Source organism: Schistocerca nitens, chromosome 2, assembly GCF_023898315.1.
Source record: "Schistocerca nitens isolate TAMUIC-IGC-003100 chromosome 2, iqSchNite1.1, whole genome shotgun sequence".
Lineage (NCBI taxonomy): Eukaryota > Metazoa > Arthropoda > Insecta > Orthoptera > Acrididae > Schistocerca > Schistocerca nitens.
The window spans coordinates 1,063,675,269-1,063,693,071 of record NC_064615.1 but is presented as its reverse complement, the minus strand read 5'-3'; the positions used below and the strand labels follow the sequence as shown (position 1 = coordinate 1,063,693,071).

The 17,803-nt window shown below is 46.3% G+C and overlaps 1 protein-coding gene and 1 pseudogene across 2 annotated transcripts in view; both read left to right on the top strand.

Annotated features, from left to right (window-relative positions):
- LOC126234788 (uncharacterized) overlaps positions 1–17,803 on the top strand; it is a 282,904-nt gene that overhangs the window by 148,211 nt on the left and 116,890 nt on the right. For both annotated transcript variants that reach the window (XM_049943537.1, XM_049943536.1), the window contains exon 3: positions 11,426–11,638. In XM_049943537.1, the coding sequence (XP_049799494.1) occupies positions 11,426–11,638 (213 nt within the window). The remainder of the gene's footprint in view (positions 1–11,425; positions 11,639–17,803) is intronic.
- Positions 3,341–3,458, top strand: LOC126238212 (5S ribosomal RNA; annotated as a pseudogene).

Sequence of the window (17,803 nt, the reverse complement as noted above, 5' to 3'; positions counted from 1 at the left end):
CCAGTCCCAAACATGCTCAATGGGGGACAGATCCGGAGATCTTGCTGGCCAAGGTAGTTGACTTACACCTTCTAGAGCACGTTGGGTGGCACGGGATACATGCGGACGTGCATTGTCCTGTTGGAACAGCAAGTTCCCTTGCCGGTCTAGGAATGGTAGAACGATGGGTTCGATGACGGTTTGGATGTACCGTGCACTATTCAGTGTCCCCTCGACGATCACCAGTGGTGTACGGCCAGTGTAGGAGATCGCTCCCCACACCATGATGCCGGGTGTTGGCCCCCTGTGCCTCGGTCGTATGCAGTCCTGATTGTGGCGCTCACCTGCACGGCGCCAAACACGCATACGACCATCATTGGCACCAAGGCAGAAGCGACTCTCATCGCTGAAGACGACGCGTCTCCATTCGTCCCTCCATTCACGCCTGTCGCGACACCACTGGAGGCGGGCTGCACGATGTTGGGGCGTGAGCGGAAGACGGCCTAACGGTGTGCGGGACCGTAGCCCAGCTTCATGGAGACGGTTGCGAATGGTCCTCGCCGATACCCCAGGAGCAACAGTGTCCCTAATTTGCTGGGAAGTGGCGGTGCGGTCCCCTACGGCACTGCGTAGGATCCTACGGTCTTGGCGTGCATCCGTGCGTCGCTGCGGTCCGGTCCCAGGTCGACGGGCACGTGCACCTTCCGCCGACCACTGGCGACAACATCGATGTACTGTGGAGACCTCACGCCCCACGTGTTGAGCAATTCGGCGGTACGTCCACCCGGCCTCCCGCATGCCCACTATACGCCCTCGCTCAAAGTCCGTCAACTGCACATACGGTTCACGTCCACGCTGTCGCGGCATGCTACCAGTGTTAAAGACTGCGATGGAGCTCCGTATGCCACGGCAAACTGGCTGACACTGACGGCGGCGGTGCACAAATGCTGCGCAGCTAGCGCCATTCGCCGGCCAACACCGCGGTTCCTGGTGTGTCCGCTGTGCCGTGCGTGTGATCATTGCTTGTACAGCCCTCTCGCAGTGTCCGGAGCAAGTATGGTGGGTCTGACACACCGGTGTCAATGTGTTCTTTTTTCCATTTCCAGGAGTGTATTTGTCTAAATCACCATCGTTCACAAATCATTTACACCGACAAAAGTTTAGAATGAAAACGTATTTATTTTACTAAATCACATCCACAAAAAAAAAAAAAAAAAAAACTGATGGCCACGTGATACTATGTCGGCGGCTCTTAGCCGCACCGACCTTACCGCACCGACGGACCACGATCAAAAGACACCGACCTTTGTCCCCTATCCTCTGTCCTGGTTCCGGTCTCGTGACACTACATTAGTCAAATGTTTTACTTCTAAACACGGCCATCATGCATTTACAATGTTACAATATTAAAATACGTAAAACTAAAAACCTTATATTATTTTGTAGACAATCATAAGATTATTTACATATTTAAGGGCACTCCACTTTTTGGCAGTTTCACCCCTCTTATTTTGTTTAATCACGTCTTTGCCTAAAAGGTGTGCCATACGAAATACTCATTTTGCTCTACATAGATCGAAAACTGAACAGTACCTTCACAATAGAAGACTTATTATGCAGAGGTTCTCAAACATCCTTACGACATAACTTTTATATAAAACATGTTCCTTAATGTCCAAAATATTATCCCTGCTACTATGCTTTAAATTTGAGTTTTGAACGATTTTGAAGAGCTCTTATGTTTGTGGAGTACTGCTATTTCAGTGATCAGATACCCAGCAAATCCAATGAATAGCAAGACAAGCACACCTTACATTATTAGCATATGTACCAAGTTATGCACTGAGACATAGGCAATTATGTAACTAAGTAATTCAATGTGAAACTGTTATATGCTGCCTCCTCTCTTTATCAAGAAGGTGACTCCATAAATATATTGACTTGTGGTTGCTATACCCCAATTGTTCTTCCACAGTAAACATTACCACATCCAGCAAATTAGTTATACTATTACAGTATCCCTTGTAACCTCACAATAATTTGAAAGAGGTACTGGAAATCAAAACATTTCTCACCCCCCACCAGGAGCCGGACCGACTGCAGAGAACCAACGGTAACGTGTGCCTAAGCGACATCAGATACGACAGCGTATAATATACTATATAATATAGGAGTATAGTGACTCGACCGTCAACTCGCCATGACATTCGGGAAAACGTTGATTGTTTGCGCTAGACCACATGCTAGACCGCTAAGATGCCCGCGTTCGGTTTTATAAAGAAAGTCCTTGTGATAAGACATGTGTAGTTGCGGTCTGGTCGATGAGAATTGTTCTCGGACGTTCACCGTGCTCATAAGATAATCACTGACAAGCGCATCAGACGAGCGTGAAGTCTTCAGCATTTTGGCATTCCTCCTGCGTATATTCCATTTATCTTTCGTAACCATTGATGTAACTGACAACAACGAACCTCCATCTAAGTACAACCCAAGAGCGGATAGATATGCATAGTGTCAGCATCTTGTTAGTATCTCATTCCTGGATAAAAGAGAAAAAAAATGCATAAACCATCTTAAGTTGTAGGATACCCCCGCACTTCATTCTACTAGCGTCAGTGTCGTCACATGTAAGTTATTAGGTAGTAATAATAATTTTTTAAAAAAGAAAAATTGGAAGCATTTTCGGATCATTGTGTATACGTAGCAATAATTCTTCTGGTCTCCAATTCTTGTGAACCAATTTGTATACCTTTAAGTGTATGAGAAACCGAACAGCTATGTTACTTGGTATACTGAGAAGAGGCAACCAGGAGTAGCTGATACCAGGTTTTGCGTCTGTGCTGAGGTCGGTCATATTTCGGCGAAACTGTGCTGTATACTTAGAGGAAGTCAGGTGAGGACAACTATGATGCCGAAAGCTGTTTCGGAAGTTTCTCGGCTTTGGGGCTCAGCTGGGACGTAATTTTCCCGGAGCAGTTGTTACGAAGTTTGCCGGCAACAGCGGGCGCGGCTTGGCGCGCTCAGTTTCAAAGTGTAAGCAGACCCTCCGGCCGCTGTGCGCAAGCAGCAGATTATCACTAAGTTCACACCGAGCAGTGAGCGGTGTTGGGCTGCGCCAGCGTAAAAGGCTCCTCGACGACCGTTGGCCACAATACCCGGAAACCTCAGCGGAAGCTCCTTTACTTACGGAGGAAGAAGTCCAATTATTGTTTCTGGATTAAAATACTCGTTAGAGAAGTATCTTCTTAAAATAGGAGAAAGAGATAATGCAGATAACAATGGCCCCACTTATTATCACCGCTGTTTCTGACTTTTTTAAAATCTAAACTGTCATACTTAAAAGAATGGCAGTATATTTAATGCCAACGGCCTTACCGCAGTGGTAATACTGGTTCCGGTCAGATCACCGAACTTAAGCCCCGTCGGGCTGGGATAGCACTTGGATGGGTGACCATCCGGTATGTCGAGCGCTGTTGGCAAGCGGAGTGCACTCAGCCATTGTGAGGCAAACTAAGGACCTGCTTGATTGAGAAGTAGCGGCTCCGGTCTCGTAGACTGACATACGGCCGGGAGAGTGGTGTGCTCACCACATGCCCCTCCATATCCGCATCCATTGACGCCTGTGGGCTGAGGATGACAAGGCGGCCGGTCGGTACCGTTGGGCCTTCATGGCCTGTTCGGGAGGAGTTTAGTTTTTAGTATATATAATTACGTAGACACGTCATCTGCCTTCAGGAAAAGATAATCAACAGAAAGGATCAAATTAAGAAGACGGTACTTACCTTTTCTTATTTACGTAAAGCTGTTCGGGAAGCTAAACAAGCTTGTGATTCAAGTAGGTGTAATATGCAATCAGTTGCTTTTTGAATTTTAAATGATTTTTTGTGCCATTAACTAGTTTCCGAGCCACTGTACGCTCATCATCAGATGGAGGTGTCACAGGAACATTATTTTCTGTACCCCGTGTTATAACGAAATGTTTAAGAAACGAAAAGATAGTTATGGTTTACGATACTTACGTTGTACTGCGTCTTGCTAACCATGCGAACCATATTTCTCGACTTTCTTGAGACGTTCTACTCAGTTCCGCATAGTCGCTTGCTCCAAAAAGTGGGCGCTTACGGTCTATCCGATGATATATGCGGATGGATAGTACGTTTTCCAACAGACAGAGAGCAGTATCACGTCCTGAATGGGGTGATTTCAACAGAAACAAGCGTAACTTCAGGTGTGCCCCAGGGCAGCGTAATAGGTCCACTGCTTTTTGCGATTTACATAAACGATCTGGTTGATGGTATTGACAGCGGCATTAGACTGTTTGCCGGTGATGCTGTAGTTTACATGAAAGTAGTATCACACGAAATTTGTGAACGAATCAATGAGGATTTGCAGAAAATAAATGCGTGGTGTAATGACTGGCAGTTATTTCTCAATATTACTAAGTGTAACCTACTGCGTGTAACAAGACGAAAATCCCCATTAATGTACGAGTACAAAATAAATTCCCAGTCTTTGGGAGCGGTAACATCCGTCAAGTATCTGGGTGTGACTATTCGAAATAATAACAAATGGAACGATCACATTACACAAGTAACGGGCAAGGCGAACTCTAGATTGCGGTTTATTGGTAGAATCCTGAAGCGATGCAGTCCTTCAACAAAGGAAATTGCTTATAATACGTTAGTTCGTCCAGTCTTATTGTTCGTCTGTATCGGACCCTTAACAGTTGGACCTGATTCAAGAGATTCAGAAGGTCCAAAGACGAGCGGCAAGATTCGTGACTGGTACATTTTGCCATCGCGAGAGCGTTACAAATGTCATAGAAAGTTTGATGGACGACGCGGAAGGGGCTGCTCATTAAATTCCGAAATCCGATCTTCGCCGAGGATGTAGAGCATGTATTATTACCACCAACTTTCAAGGGAAATTAGAGCTCGTACTGAGGCGTTCAGACAGTCGTTTTTCCCTCGCGCGATCCGCGAGTGGAACAGAGGGGGGGAAATGTGACTTTGGCGCAAATTGTGCTCTCCACCACACGCCGCTTGGTGGCTAGCGGAGTATATATGTAAATGTAGATGATAAATATGTACTGACATGTACATTTATCCAGTTTCCACAAACGCACGCGCGCGCGCACTCACAGACGCACACACATACACACAATTTAAATTTAGATGCACTCAGTTTCACAGCAAACACTGAACGTAAGTGCCAACAGTGTGAAGGAACTAGGAATTACACTTTGCCACGTCTCTAACTTCGACATGTGATGCACTAAACTGCAGAATGAAATATGAGAAGCATTAAATAAGTAATACAACATTTTTTCTCTGGCAGCAGGTTGGTTTCCTTCAAGAATCCAGTATACCGTATTATTCTTCACTCTTTTGGCTATAAAACCATATCGCTGATCAATTCTACGGCATTACGCCACCTTAGTGGGAGGGCTTCTGTGCCCGCGAGGTACCACTCTCCTGGTCGACGTCAGAGCGTCTTGTTGTATCAACAGCCTCCCCATCATCCACGGACTGCTTCCCGGGGAGTGCACGCTTCATTGGGCCGAACAGATGGAAGTCGGAAGGTGCGAGATCTGTGAAATTGAATGGATGAGAAAGAATTGTCCAATGAAATTGTGTGAACTCCTTTCGGGTGTGCAGGCTTGTGTGAGGCCTAGCCTAGCGTTGTTATGGAGACGGAGAAGTTCGTTTGCATTTTTGTGGCGACGAACACGCTGAAATCGTTTAATTAGTTTAATGAGGCTAACACAATACGCTTCAGAGTTCATCGTCGCGCCATGAGGTAGGACATCAAACAGAATAACGCCCTTCAGAGTCCCAGAAGACCGTCGCCATCACGTCACCGGCTGAGGGTGCGGCGTTCAACTTTTCATTTGGAGGGGAGGTCGTGCGACGTCACTACGTGGATTGCCGTCTTATTTCCTGTTCGAAATGATTAACCCGTAATAGCCTATGTGTCTTCATGGGAATTTTCCCCATAGATATCACCATCAGGTACCGCGCAGCAATGTACTGGCTTAGGATGGGGAGAATAGACCAGGTTCGGCAGATCACTGGTGTGCCAACTCAGAGCATGGCGAGTGGATACCTGGCAGAGCGAGTGGGCCAACAGCGATAAGGGCCGCCGTGTCTACAACTTCTTCCCTGACATCCGGGAAAGACTAAAACTAAAACATATTGATCCCAGCCGCGGTATGGTACATTTCATCACAGGACATGGCCCTTATCCCACGCACCTGTACCGCGTGAGTCTGCAGCAGACTAATAGATGCACATGCGGGGAAGAAGGTTCCCCTGAACATACTGTCTTCTTCTGCGGACAACGCACGAACATAAGACACACAGTACACATAAATCGCCTGAACACACAGAACGAACTACATGCCATAATACGCGACCCGGAAAGGTGGACTGAACTCAACAAACTAACGGACGAAATCTCGAAGATCCAACAAATAGAATACTTGCGCAACAGTCCATACCGAAGGCAAGTCGGTCCAAACAGACGTCACGATGCCCAGGGGGATACAGATATGATTAGCACCACGAGTGATGAAGAAGAAACAGATACAGACCAGGGCACCAACACAGATATTGAAGCGTCCAGCGCGGATGATCCATAGTGTCAACCAAGTCAAATTCAAAGAACAGAGTGGAACAACCGACAAGAGGTGCACAAGTCACACACAATCCTAAAAACAGATTGCACCGTATATATAAATAGTTAACAGCATCTCCATGTCCAATAGGAGCTTAAAGCTAGGTACCTCTTCAAGGGACCTACGCCTTCCGTTAAGAGGCAGCGCACAGTCTGTATGGAAGGATCTTAATTGTGGTCCCTCTCTTTTGAGCCCAACCCGACGGATACCTATGGTAGATCGGGGAAAACCACCGCTCAGGCTGTGTTGCTGGCGGGGCCGGAAGGTGCTAACTGCCACACCACGTATCATTGTAAGTCTCATTGGCTCAGTGTGAACTGTTTGTACAACCAACCTACACAGCCTATACCTCAACCTCCACTATACTAAGAACTTCTCATCTGAAGCTTAAAGGTGGGCACCTCTTCAAGGGACCTACGCCCCCCTGGTAAGAGGCGGCGCACGTCCTGGATGGAAGGATCTTAATTGTGGTTCCTCTCTTTTGAGCCCAACCCGACGGATACCTATGGTAGATCGGGGAAAACCACCGTTCAGGTCGTGTTGTCGGCGGGGCCGGGAGGTGCTTGCGCCTGATGTACTCTACTAGGAGCCTTGCAGGCTCAACACAAACCGTTAGCGTCATTACCTTATTACTTTTACCACGAGTACCCTTTCATTAGCAACTTTGAGCCAAGCACAAAATCAGTTACCTCTCTATTGTATATCGTAAATAGTTTAGCAGGCTGGACATGGAGGTCTTAGTCTTAGTTTCTAGCTTTAACGTACCCTAATCTCTTCTAGTTAAGGTAGTTTTTAGGATGGTAGATGTTAAAAGCATGGTGAGCAATGGCCAGCGTCTTGAGGGTCATTCCAAGACCCGGGCCGCCGCCCACAACCAGGTGACGGGCCATATTATACCTATAACTTCTCTATTCAGTTCTCTTCCTTCCTTCTTTCTAAATATATAATTTCGTTTTGTTTATTAATATCTTACTTGATTTTGTATTAGTTATAAGTTTTTCTAATGCGGCACGAGACGTCCAGTTGAGAAGCGAGGTGTTTGATTGTGATCCGTCGATCACCTCGAATGAGAGTGTCCGCACGTTCCAACATTGCGGTGGTCACTGTTATATGCGGCCGGGTGGCACACGGGAGATCGGGCATACGTGCGCGATATTTTTGCGATGACGACAGACGCCTGACCGTACGACTCACCGTGCTTTTGTTCACTGCTATGTCTCCGTAGACATTTTGCAAGCGCCTGTGAATATCTGCGATGCTTTGGTTTTCCGCCCTAAGAAACTCAGTGACAGCTCTCTGCTTGGAACGCACCTCCGTTACAGACGCCATTTTGGAGGCTGCGTGTAGCGCGGCCACCAATCGGAACTTATGAAACTATAGGGGCTCAAGCGGGAATATTCGACGAGGCCCAAAACAAATACCGCATTTTCTCAAACGAAACTGGACGATAAAAGAATATATTGCATTACTTATTGAGCGCCCCTCGTAATTACAAGCATCTCACGTGAAAGGTCGCAATGTGACAAAGTGTCACGTGTGTGTGTGTTTGTGTGTGTGTGTGTGTGTTTGTGTGTGTTTGTGTGTGTGTAAACAGACTAAAATGTTCATTATCAGAACGTATTTTTCATTCATACTAAGAGAAAGTGCAAAAACTATTCTGAAACATAACGATTTTTCTTTTCATGAAGACTTCGGAGTTGCTGTCAGAGACAGTAAAAGACCTGGGAGAGCAGTTGAACGGAATGGACAGTCTTGAAATGAGGATATAAGATGAACACCAACAAAAGCAAAACGAGGATAATGGAATGTAGTCGAGTTAGCTCGGGTGATGGTGAGGGAATTAGATTAGGAAATGAGACACTTAAAGTAGTAAAGGAGTTTTGCTATTTGGGGAGCAAATTAACTGATGATGGTCGAAGTAGAAAGGATATAAAATGTAGACTGGCAATGGCAAGAAAAGTGTTTCGGAAGAAGAGAAATTTGTTAACATCGAGTATAGATTTAAGTGTCAGGAAGTCGTTTCTGGAAGTATTTGTGTGGAGTGCAGCCATGTATGGAAGTGAAATGTGGACGATAAATAATTTAGACAGAAAGAGAATAGAAGATTTCGAAATGTGGTGCTACAGAAGGATGCTGAAGATTAGATGGGTAGATCACATAACTAATGAGGAGGTACTGAAGAGAAATTTGTGGCACAACTTGACTAGAAGTAGGGATCGATTGGTAGGACATATTCTGAGGCATCAAAGGATCACCAGTTTAGCATTGGAGGGCAGCGCGGAGGGTAGAACTCATAGAGGGAGACCAAGAGATGAATACACTAAGCAGATTCAGAAGGAGGTAGGCTGCAGTAGGTACTGGGAGATGAAGAAGCTTGCACAGGATAGAGTAGCATGGAGAGCTGCATCAAACCAGTTTCTGGACTGAAGACCACAACAACGAACGCTTCGTTAACTTACGCTAAAATTTCACTTTTGCTCCGCCAGCATCACGGCACTAGTGTCTAGCTGCTGGTGGTACAGATAATAACGTTCATGTAACACCCCGTCTGATGAAGACGGTCTCGAAAACTAGACAATACGGGGGCACAGAGGCTGCAGGTGCTACAGCAGAGTCAGCCTGGTTGCCTGAGCAGCAGGCGTTAAGGGGGGTTGCGACGACTCCGCCGTTCCAGTCAGTGCACAGAGCACGCCGATTAGGCCGCACTGTTTTGCAGCGCCTGTCACTTGGGCGGAATTAGAGCATTACTCAGTAACCTTCCACCCACCGGGTATGTAGGGGTATGCAAGGTCCTGCGACAGCAGAGCGAAGTAGAGGCTGAACTTTGGTTCCACTGGAGAGTCAGCGCGTCTACTTCCGGGGCCGACGTTCTGCCAGCGAGTACGGCGAACGGTGACGGACCACAGACTACCACCCATATTCGACGGCCGCCGCTCGCCCACCAATTGATAGCTGCTGGATGGACTTAGAACTTCTTGAAAGCACAAACAAAACCTCATTAGGACTTGGATACACAATGATTACTAGTCAAATATTATGCGGAACGTTACTGGTCTTTAAACGAGAGCTACGTAGGGTATTGTTTATTCTTGATTCAGTAAAAAAATCTTGTGAACTTTTACTCTGAGCCATCACTCTATAGGTGTCAGCCACCTTGGTGGACATGTTCTCAATACACCAGACTCAACAAATTGTATCACAGAATGAGATTTTCACTCTGCAGCGGAGTGTGCGCTGATATGAAACTTCCTGACAGATTAAAACTGTGTGCCGGACCGAGACTCGAACTCGGACCTTTGCCTACCGCGGGCAAGTGCTCTACCAACTGAGCTACCCAAGCACGAATCATGCGCCGTCCTCACAGCTTTACTTCTGCCAGTACCTCGTCTCCTACCTTCCAAACTTTACAGAAGCTCTCCTGCGAACCTCGCAGAACTAGCACTCCTATCACATTTAGAAAGAGAGAGGCTGTATATTACACCTTCATAAACCGGCAATATTAATCGCAGTTGCAGTTCGTCATCTGCAATGGATATAATCAAGTGAAATAAGGTTTCATAAAGCAGAACACTATAATTTAGAAACAGGAATGCAGTAACAAAGGCATTCAATGTATTTTGCCTAGTTCTAGGAAAACAAAAGAATCTAAGGAAAGCACTACCGCAGTTACTTCAGATGTATGCATGTAATTCCTTCCGTCCCTGCTTTCTGTCAGGAATCCAATAAGACCTCTTCCAAATGTTAAAATATAGGGTCATAAATTAACATAAAAATTTTTTGTGCGTAGAAACTGTGAAAAGGGTTTTTAAGCTTGGAAAAATATATTTTGATTCTAGTACAAGAAGTGTCATTTATTCCAGTAGCAACCGCTTTTTGCGAAACTGTGGAACCAAAGATAACGTATCTCTTTGGACTACCCATGTGTGAGGAGAAATAACGTATAGCCCTTTTCCTTGATGGTCAAAGGACACAATCGAAGCGGCTTTTTGTTTTCAGAAAACTTCCTTAATTGTTTGCTGTGATTACGACGATGTGAAAATTGATGGAAGAGCTCTGACGTACAAAAACGGAAAAGATAGGTAACAACCATAGGACACGTATTCCTACATTTCTCCAGAACTTAAGTTGGTCTTCCCCGAGATCGATGCCACCAGTATTTCTGCAAATAACTACCGTCAATGTTATGTATTCATGATGTATCAAACTGATGGTATGTGATACTCACATCTGTCGCCACTCGTATTTTATGGAGTTAGTATTCTTCTTGGAGAATGTTTCACCTGCCTCATACATCCAGCACACCACACTGAAAAGCTTTGTCATGGCTGACTCTCTCAAGGAACCTAATAGTTCTGAGAGAATTGCGTATGGTGCACGTTGTTTGTTTCAGCTTCGGTCTTTCAATACTCTGTCAAATTCTGCTCTTAATACGATTTCTTCCAGTTCGTCTTGATCTACTTCTTCTTCCTTTTATGTAATTCTGTGTCGATTGCCGAAAGAGAAAGGCCGTGTCTTTCGTGTATTGTTACCACTGGATAAACCCAGTACTTCCGTTGACATCGTTGGCGTAGCCAGCAACGCGCATCACTTGCTGCTCACACTGCATTTGGCTGTTGTGTAATGCAGGTACACAGCTCTCGTCACAGAGATTCAGCCGCGTGGTTCAGTCGCGCCGGTCTACCACACCACAGCCTCCAGTTTCATAAGGCGGTAGACTGGCAGCGTGAGTAGATAGCAGGACGCAGCAACGGCAGCCTGTGTGTTCCGCAGGAGGCGAGGCTCCAGCTGATGCCGGGTCCGCCTCCACGGCAGCACCGGGGGCGGCACCGGAGGCGGCAGGGTCCGGGGGCCGCGCCTCCGTGTCTGGGGACGGCAAGACGGTGGCGCAGTACGAGAAGGGCTACCTGTACGGAGCGGGCAAGGCGGCGCCCGACAAGCACGTGGAGAACGCGCTGCTCAAGTCCGAGCTCTACGGGGACCCCAGTAAGTGACCGCACCGCACTGCACTGCCAGAGACACGGGCCCCGCAACGAACCTGTGACGTCACACTAGTCGCCTTGTCCGCCGCACTCCGCGAACGCCGGGCTCCATGCGGATTTCCATGCGCCCGCAGGATTTCAATATGTACACTACTGGCCATTAAAATTGCTACACCAAGAAGAAATGCACATGATAAACCGGTATTCATTGGACAAATATATTATACTAGAACTGACATGTGATTACATTTTCACGCAATTTGGGTGCATAGATCCTGAGAAATCAGTACCCAGAACAACCACCTCTGGGCTTGATACGCCTGGGCATTGAATCAAACAGAGCTTGGATGGTGTGTACAGGTACAGCTGCCCATGCAACTTCAACACGATAACACAGTTCATCAAGAGTAGTGACTGGCGTATTGTGACGAGCCAGTTGCTCGGCCACCATTGACCTGAAGTTTTCAATTGGTGAGAGATCTGGAGAATGTGCTGGCCAGGGCAGCAGTCGAACATTTTCTGTATCCAGAAAGGCCCGTACAGGATCTGCAACATGCGGTCCTGCATTATCCTACTGAAATGTAGGGTTTCACAGGTATCGAATGAAGGGTAGAGCCACGGGTCGTAACACATCTGAAATGTAACGTCCACTGTTCAAAGTGCCGTCAGAGCGAACGAGAGGTGACCGAGACGTGTAACCAACGGCACCCCATACCATCACGCCGGGTGATACGCCAGTATGGCGATGACAAATACACGGGTCCAATGTGGGTTCACCGCGATGTCGCCAAACACGGATGCGACCATCATGATGTTGTAAACAGAACCTGGATTCGTCCGAAAAAATGAAATTTTGCCATTCGTGCACCCAGGTTCGTCGTTGAGCACACCATCGCAGGCTCTCCTGTCTATGATGCAGCGTCAAGGGTAAATGCAGCCGTGGTCTCCGAGCTGATAGTCCTGCTGCAAACGTGGTCGAACTGTCCGTGCACATGGTTTTCATCTTGCAAACGTCCCCATCTGTTGACTCAGGGATCGAGACGTGGGTGCACGATCCGTTACAGCCATGCGGATAAGATGCCTGTCATCTCGACTGCTAGTGATATGAGGCCGTTGGGATCCAGCACGGCGTTCCGTATTATCCTCTTGACCCCACCGATTCCATAGTCTGCTAACAGTCATTGGATCTCGACCAACGCGAGCAGCAATGTCGCGATACGATAAACCGCAATCGCGATAGGCTGCAATCCGACCTTTATCAAAGTCGGAAAAATGATGGTACGCATTTCTTTTCCTTACACGAGGCATCACAACAACGTTTCACCTGGCAACGCCGATCAACTGCTGTTTGTGTATGAGAAATCAGTTGGAAACTTTCCTCATGTCAGCACGTTGTAGGTGACGCCACAGGCACCAACCTCGTGTGAATACTCTGAAAAGCTAATCATTTGCATATCACAGCATCTTCTTCCTGTCGGTTAAATTTCGCGTCTGTAGTACGTCATCTTCGTGGTGTAGGAATTTTAAGCCGGCCGAAGTGGCCGTGCGGTTCTAGGCGCTGCAGTCTCGAACCGCGAGACCGCTACGGTCGCTGGTTCGAATCCTGCCTCGGGCATGGATGTGTGTGATGTCCTTAAGTTAGTTAGGTTTAACTAGTTCTAAGTTCTATGGGACTAATGACCTCGGAAGTTGAGTCCCATAGTGCTCAGAGCACTGTTTTACCAGTGACGTCATCATATCATTGTAGGCGCATGCACGTGATTGTTAAGGCGCCTAAAAACGATAAAATTTTTTGCCAAATCCGCTCTTGTCTAGCCGCAGATTTGTCAAACAAGTCCATATACGTACAAACAAAATTTGTCAATCTACTCATACTTTTAAGCAGAGGGTGTTCGTGAGTATTCTGACAGTAGTGAGAATGGCCACAAATGCAGACAGAGTAGTTCTGGCACTGACTTTGGCAATGTTTTTAAAGAAGAAGAGAAAAAAAAACAAGAGTCTGGTCCAGGGAATGGCTTACAGTAAGAGAGAGATTAACCCATGAAACTCTGATAAAGGAAATATTACTCTCAGAAGCCGATCATTACATCAATTTTCTTGGAATGCACAATGAAGTCTCTAATAACTTGATAACGTGCTCGTATAAGAGCAAACTTGTTTGTCAAATTCGCTCTCGTCTAGCCACAGATTTGTCAAACAAGCGTGTAGACGTAGCAACCACGTTTGTCAATTTAACTTTACTTTTGAACCCGACGCTTTTCGTCTATGCTGTATTTCTACACAAGTGGTAATGGCTACAAATGCAGCTGAAGTATTTCTAACATTGTCTCTAGCGCTGTGTTTGAAGAATAAGCAACAAACAAGACGCTGGTCCAGGGAATGTTTTAAAAGCAGAGAGAAATATACAGATAAAAACCTGTTAAAGGATAGGATACACTTATAACCTGATGATTACATCAGTGAACGTTGGTAACCCCACGGTTCATCAGGCCAGTCAGTTGCTCAACATTTGCACGTGTATTCGCGCACACACGTCTCCTCAGCTGTCGTTCATGCCTGCCATCCATGGCCCGTGGTGCACCACGCCCTGGAGTCTCACCGTTTCAAACTGAGCAGCGAAGGCGTGTCTGCAGACGCTCCGGACAGCGGTTGAATACCAACCCGACTGTCGTCCTCCATACGGCCCGACAAGTGATGGTTCGGGGTGCCATTTTATTTCGTAGCAGGACGCCTTTCCTTGTCATCCGCGGCACTCTTACAGCAGAGCGGTACATCGACGATGTTCTGAGCCCCGTCTTGTTTCCCTTCTTGGCAAGCCATCCTGGGATTACATTGTAGCAAGATAATGCACATGGCGAGACTGTCTAATGTATGTGTCCGTGCTTGCCAAACCCTACCTTGGCAACGAAGGTCGCCGGATCTCTCGCCTAATTGGGAACATCTGGAGCATTACGGGCAGTGCCCATCGAGGAAACTAGGATGTTGAAAACCGAAAGCGCCTGTTGGACAGAATTTGGCACGATATTCCTCCCGACCACACCCAAAAACTCTCTCTATCAAAGCGAATAACTGCTTGCATAAGCGCCAGAGACGGACTACACAGGCAATACTGACTTGCTCAATTTGTGTAGCTCTTTTTCTTGAATAAATCATCTAGTTTTTCTGAAATTTTAATCATTTATCTGTACATGTATGTCACATGTAACCTCCCCACAAAAATTTTAAAAGTCAATAATAGTGAAATTGTAACCTCCCAGCAAGAATATGAAAGTCAATGATAAGTGAAATGTTGTCTTCCCACAAAACTGAATAATAAAAATGAGCCAAGCGTAACCTCCTTGCAAAATTATAGAATAATAATGACCCAAATGTAAACTCCCCACAAAATTAACGTTAAGATGATTGCTCATTAAACCCACAATAATATTAATTAAATAATGAACCGTGAACTGAATGTAACATCTCAACACAAATAATTAAACCTGATAAATTTTATAAGGGCAGCTACGCTGACCTTCGGCCCTGTGAAATAATTAAACCTGATAAATTCTTACCTCAGTAACACTGCATCTATATCTGCTCTTATTTTTCGGCACAGCTCCGTGCAATGCTGGCCTATATTTAATTTTGATTCTTGGAGGAAATGCATAGGAAATATTCTTTAAATTGAAACGATTACTTTTCTTTAAAAGATTTACTTTATAAAAAAAATATTATTGGGGCATTTGTTGAACAAATTAATTACAATTACCATACATTACTAGATGTGCGCAAAAATTATTATTGGGGCATTTTTTGAACAAATTAATTACAATTACCATACATTACTAGATGTGCGCAAAAATTATTATTGGGGCATTTTTTGAACAAATTAATTACAATTACCATACATTACTAGATGTGCGCAAAAATTATTATTGGGGCATTTTTTGAACAAATTAATTACAATTACCATACATTACTAGATGTGCGCAAAAATTATTATTGGGGCAATTTTTGAACGAATTAATTACAATTAACATACGTTATTAGCTGAGCGCAATGCTGCTTCATTACCTTCTACAATAATATACATATCGTCCATCACATTCCTGACCAGACTCGTGGGCAGAGCACACCGCGGACGCATGCCGACTCGCTACACACAACTGTATCCGACTTCTACTACAGACAGAGTGCAACTCGCAACTGTTCACTCGCCACACACTACTGCCGACAGACTACTACTGCAGACAGAGTGCAACTCGCAACTGAACTCTCGCGCGGTGAAGCGCAGACTAGCAACGATAAATAACTCTCTGGTCAGAGATTCTGTCATGCCTCGCCATCGCTTGTAATGAATACATATGAAACGTACGCGTTTCACAGATCTACCGATTTCCGTCTCACTCGGACAATTCTTTCGTGGTGTGTTGTTTTTTTTTTTAATTCTTTTGTTTCAGAGTGTATTAGTAACGTCATTCCTTTCTATTATTCAAGATGATTAGAAAATGGTTCACATGGCTCTGAGCACTATGGGACTTAACATCTGAGGCCATCAGTCCCCTAGAACTTAGAACTACTTAAACCGAACTAACCTAAGGACATAACGCACATCCATGCCCGAGGCAGAATTCGAACCTGCGACCATAGCAGTCGCGGCGTTCCGGACTGCAGCGCCTAGAACGGCTCGGCCACAGTGGCCGGGCATCACACTACAACTCATCAGTCAATTATATGCCAAGAGCGTTATTTTCGGCAGACAAGTGCTACATCTGCAAGTTACAAGAAGTAAGAAACTGAGTCGGTGAGACTAGACTGGCGGCAGATAGGGCTTCATATACAGGGTGTGATTCAAAAGTTTTAAGACTAGAAATTTATTGGACATTTAAGTACAGCGGACTAAATTTCTTCAAAATATGATCCTTCAGCATCAACAAAGCCTTGTCAGCGCGTCTTCCACTGTTCGTAGTCCTTCTGGAGGGCCTCGGGCGTCATGCTGTCAAGGGCTCTCGTCGAAGCCTGCTGGATGGCGTCGATGGAGTCGAATCGCTTCTCTTTTAGGCCTGTCTTGATTCGGAGGAAGAGGAAAAAGTCACTTGGAGCCAAGTTGGCGTTGTAGGGTGGCTGCGGCAATATTGTCACGTTCAACTTGACCAAAACTTCGGCGGGGACGCGCGACGTGTGAGCGGGCGCGTTGTTGTGCTGCAGAATCCAATCGCCCTTCATCGCTGGGAGGACGCGGCGAACTCCATCCCTCAAGCGGCGCGGCACTCACGCTAAGATGACGGTCATTGTTTAAAAGTTCCCACACTCTCTCCACGTTTTGATCCGTTCGGCTTGATGATGGCCTCCCAGAGCGGTCGTCGTCTTCAACATTCCCGCGGCCATCTTTGAAACGTTTGTGCCACATGAAAACCACTGCAAGGGATATGGCTTCTTCCTTAAAGGCCTCTTGAATCATACCGAGAGTCTCCCTGACGGTTTTCTTCAGTCACACGCAAACCTTAATCGCTGCTCCATTTTCGCCTCTCCCACTTTTCGACCGAGGTCAATGACACGCACTCACGGTGCAGGCGATGCGCGCTCTCCAGGGTTCTCCTGTCGCAGCGTCAGTTCATTCCCCTGAGACGCCCCATTACGTCCCCCACCCGGCGGAACCGGTCCGCGCGCGCTCCCCTACTCAGAAATGAATCAGCCTTGAAACTTCTGCCGGCCGGTGTGACCGAGCGGTTCTAGGCGCTTCAGTCTGGAACCGCGCGACCGCTACGGTCGCAGGTTCGAATCCTGCCTCGGGCATGGATGTGTGTGATGTCCTTAGGTTAGTTATGTTTAAGTAGTTCTAAGTTCTAGGGGACTGATGACCTCAGATGTTAAGTCCCATAGTGCTGAGAGCCATTTGAACCATTTTTTTCTTTTGAACTTCTGAATCACACCTTGTACGTAACTACGTTATCCAGGCAGCGCTATCCATGTGACGTATCCGCCGCAGTAAATCTATGGTAGAGTCAGTGCAGGCTACGGCTAGAGTTTTGGGAAGATATTTGACCGATCATTGAGACGACTGGCGTCCTTTTTATCGAATGAACCATCCCGGCATTTGCCTTCGTCCATTTGAACCACAGTGTCCCTAATGTGAGCCCAGTGGCATAACCGCAGAACCAACTCCATCGCCACTGACTATTACAAT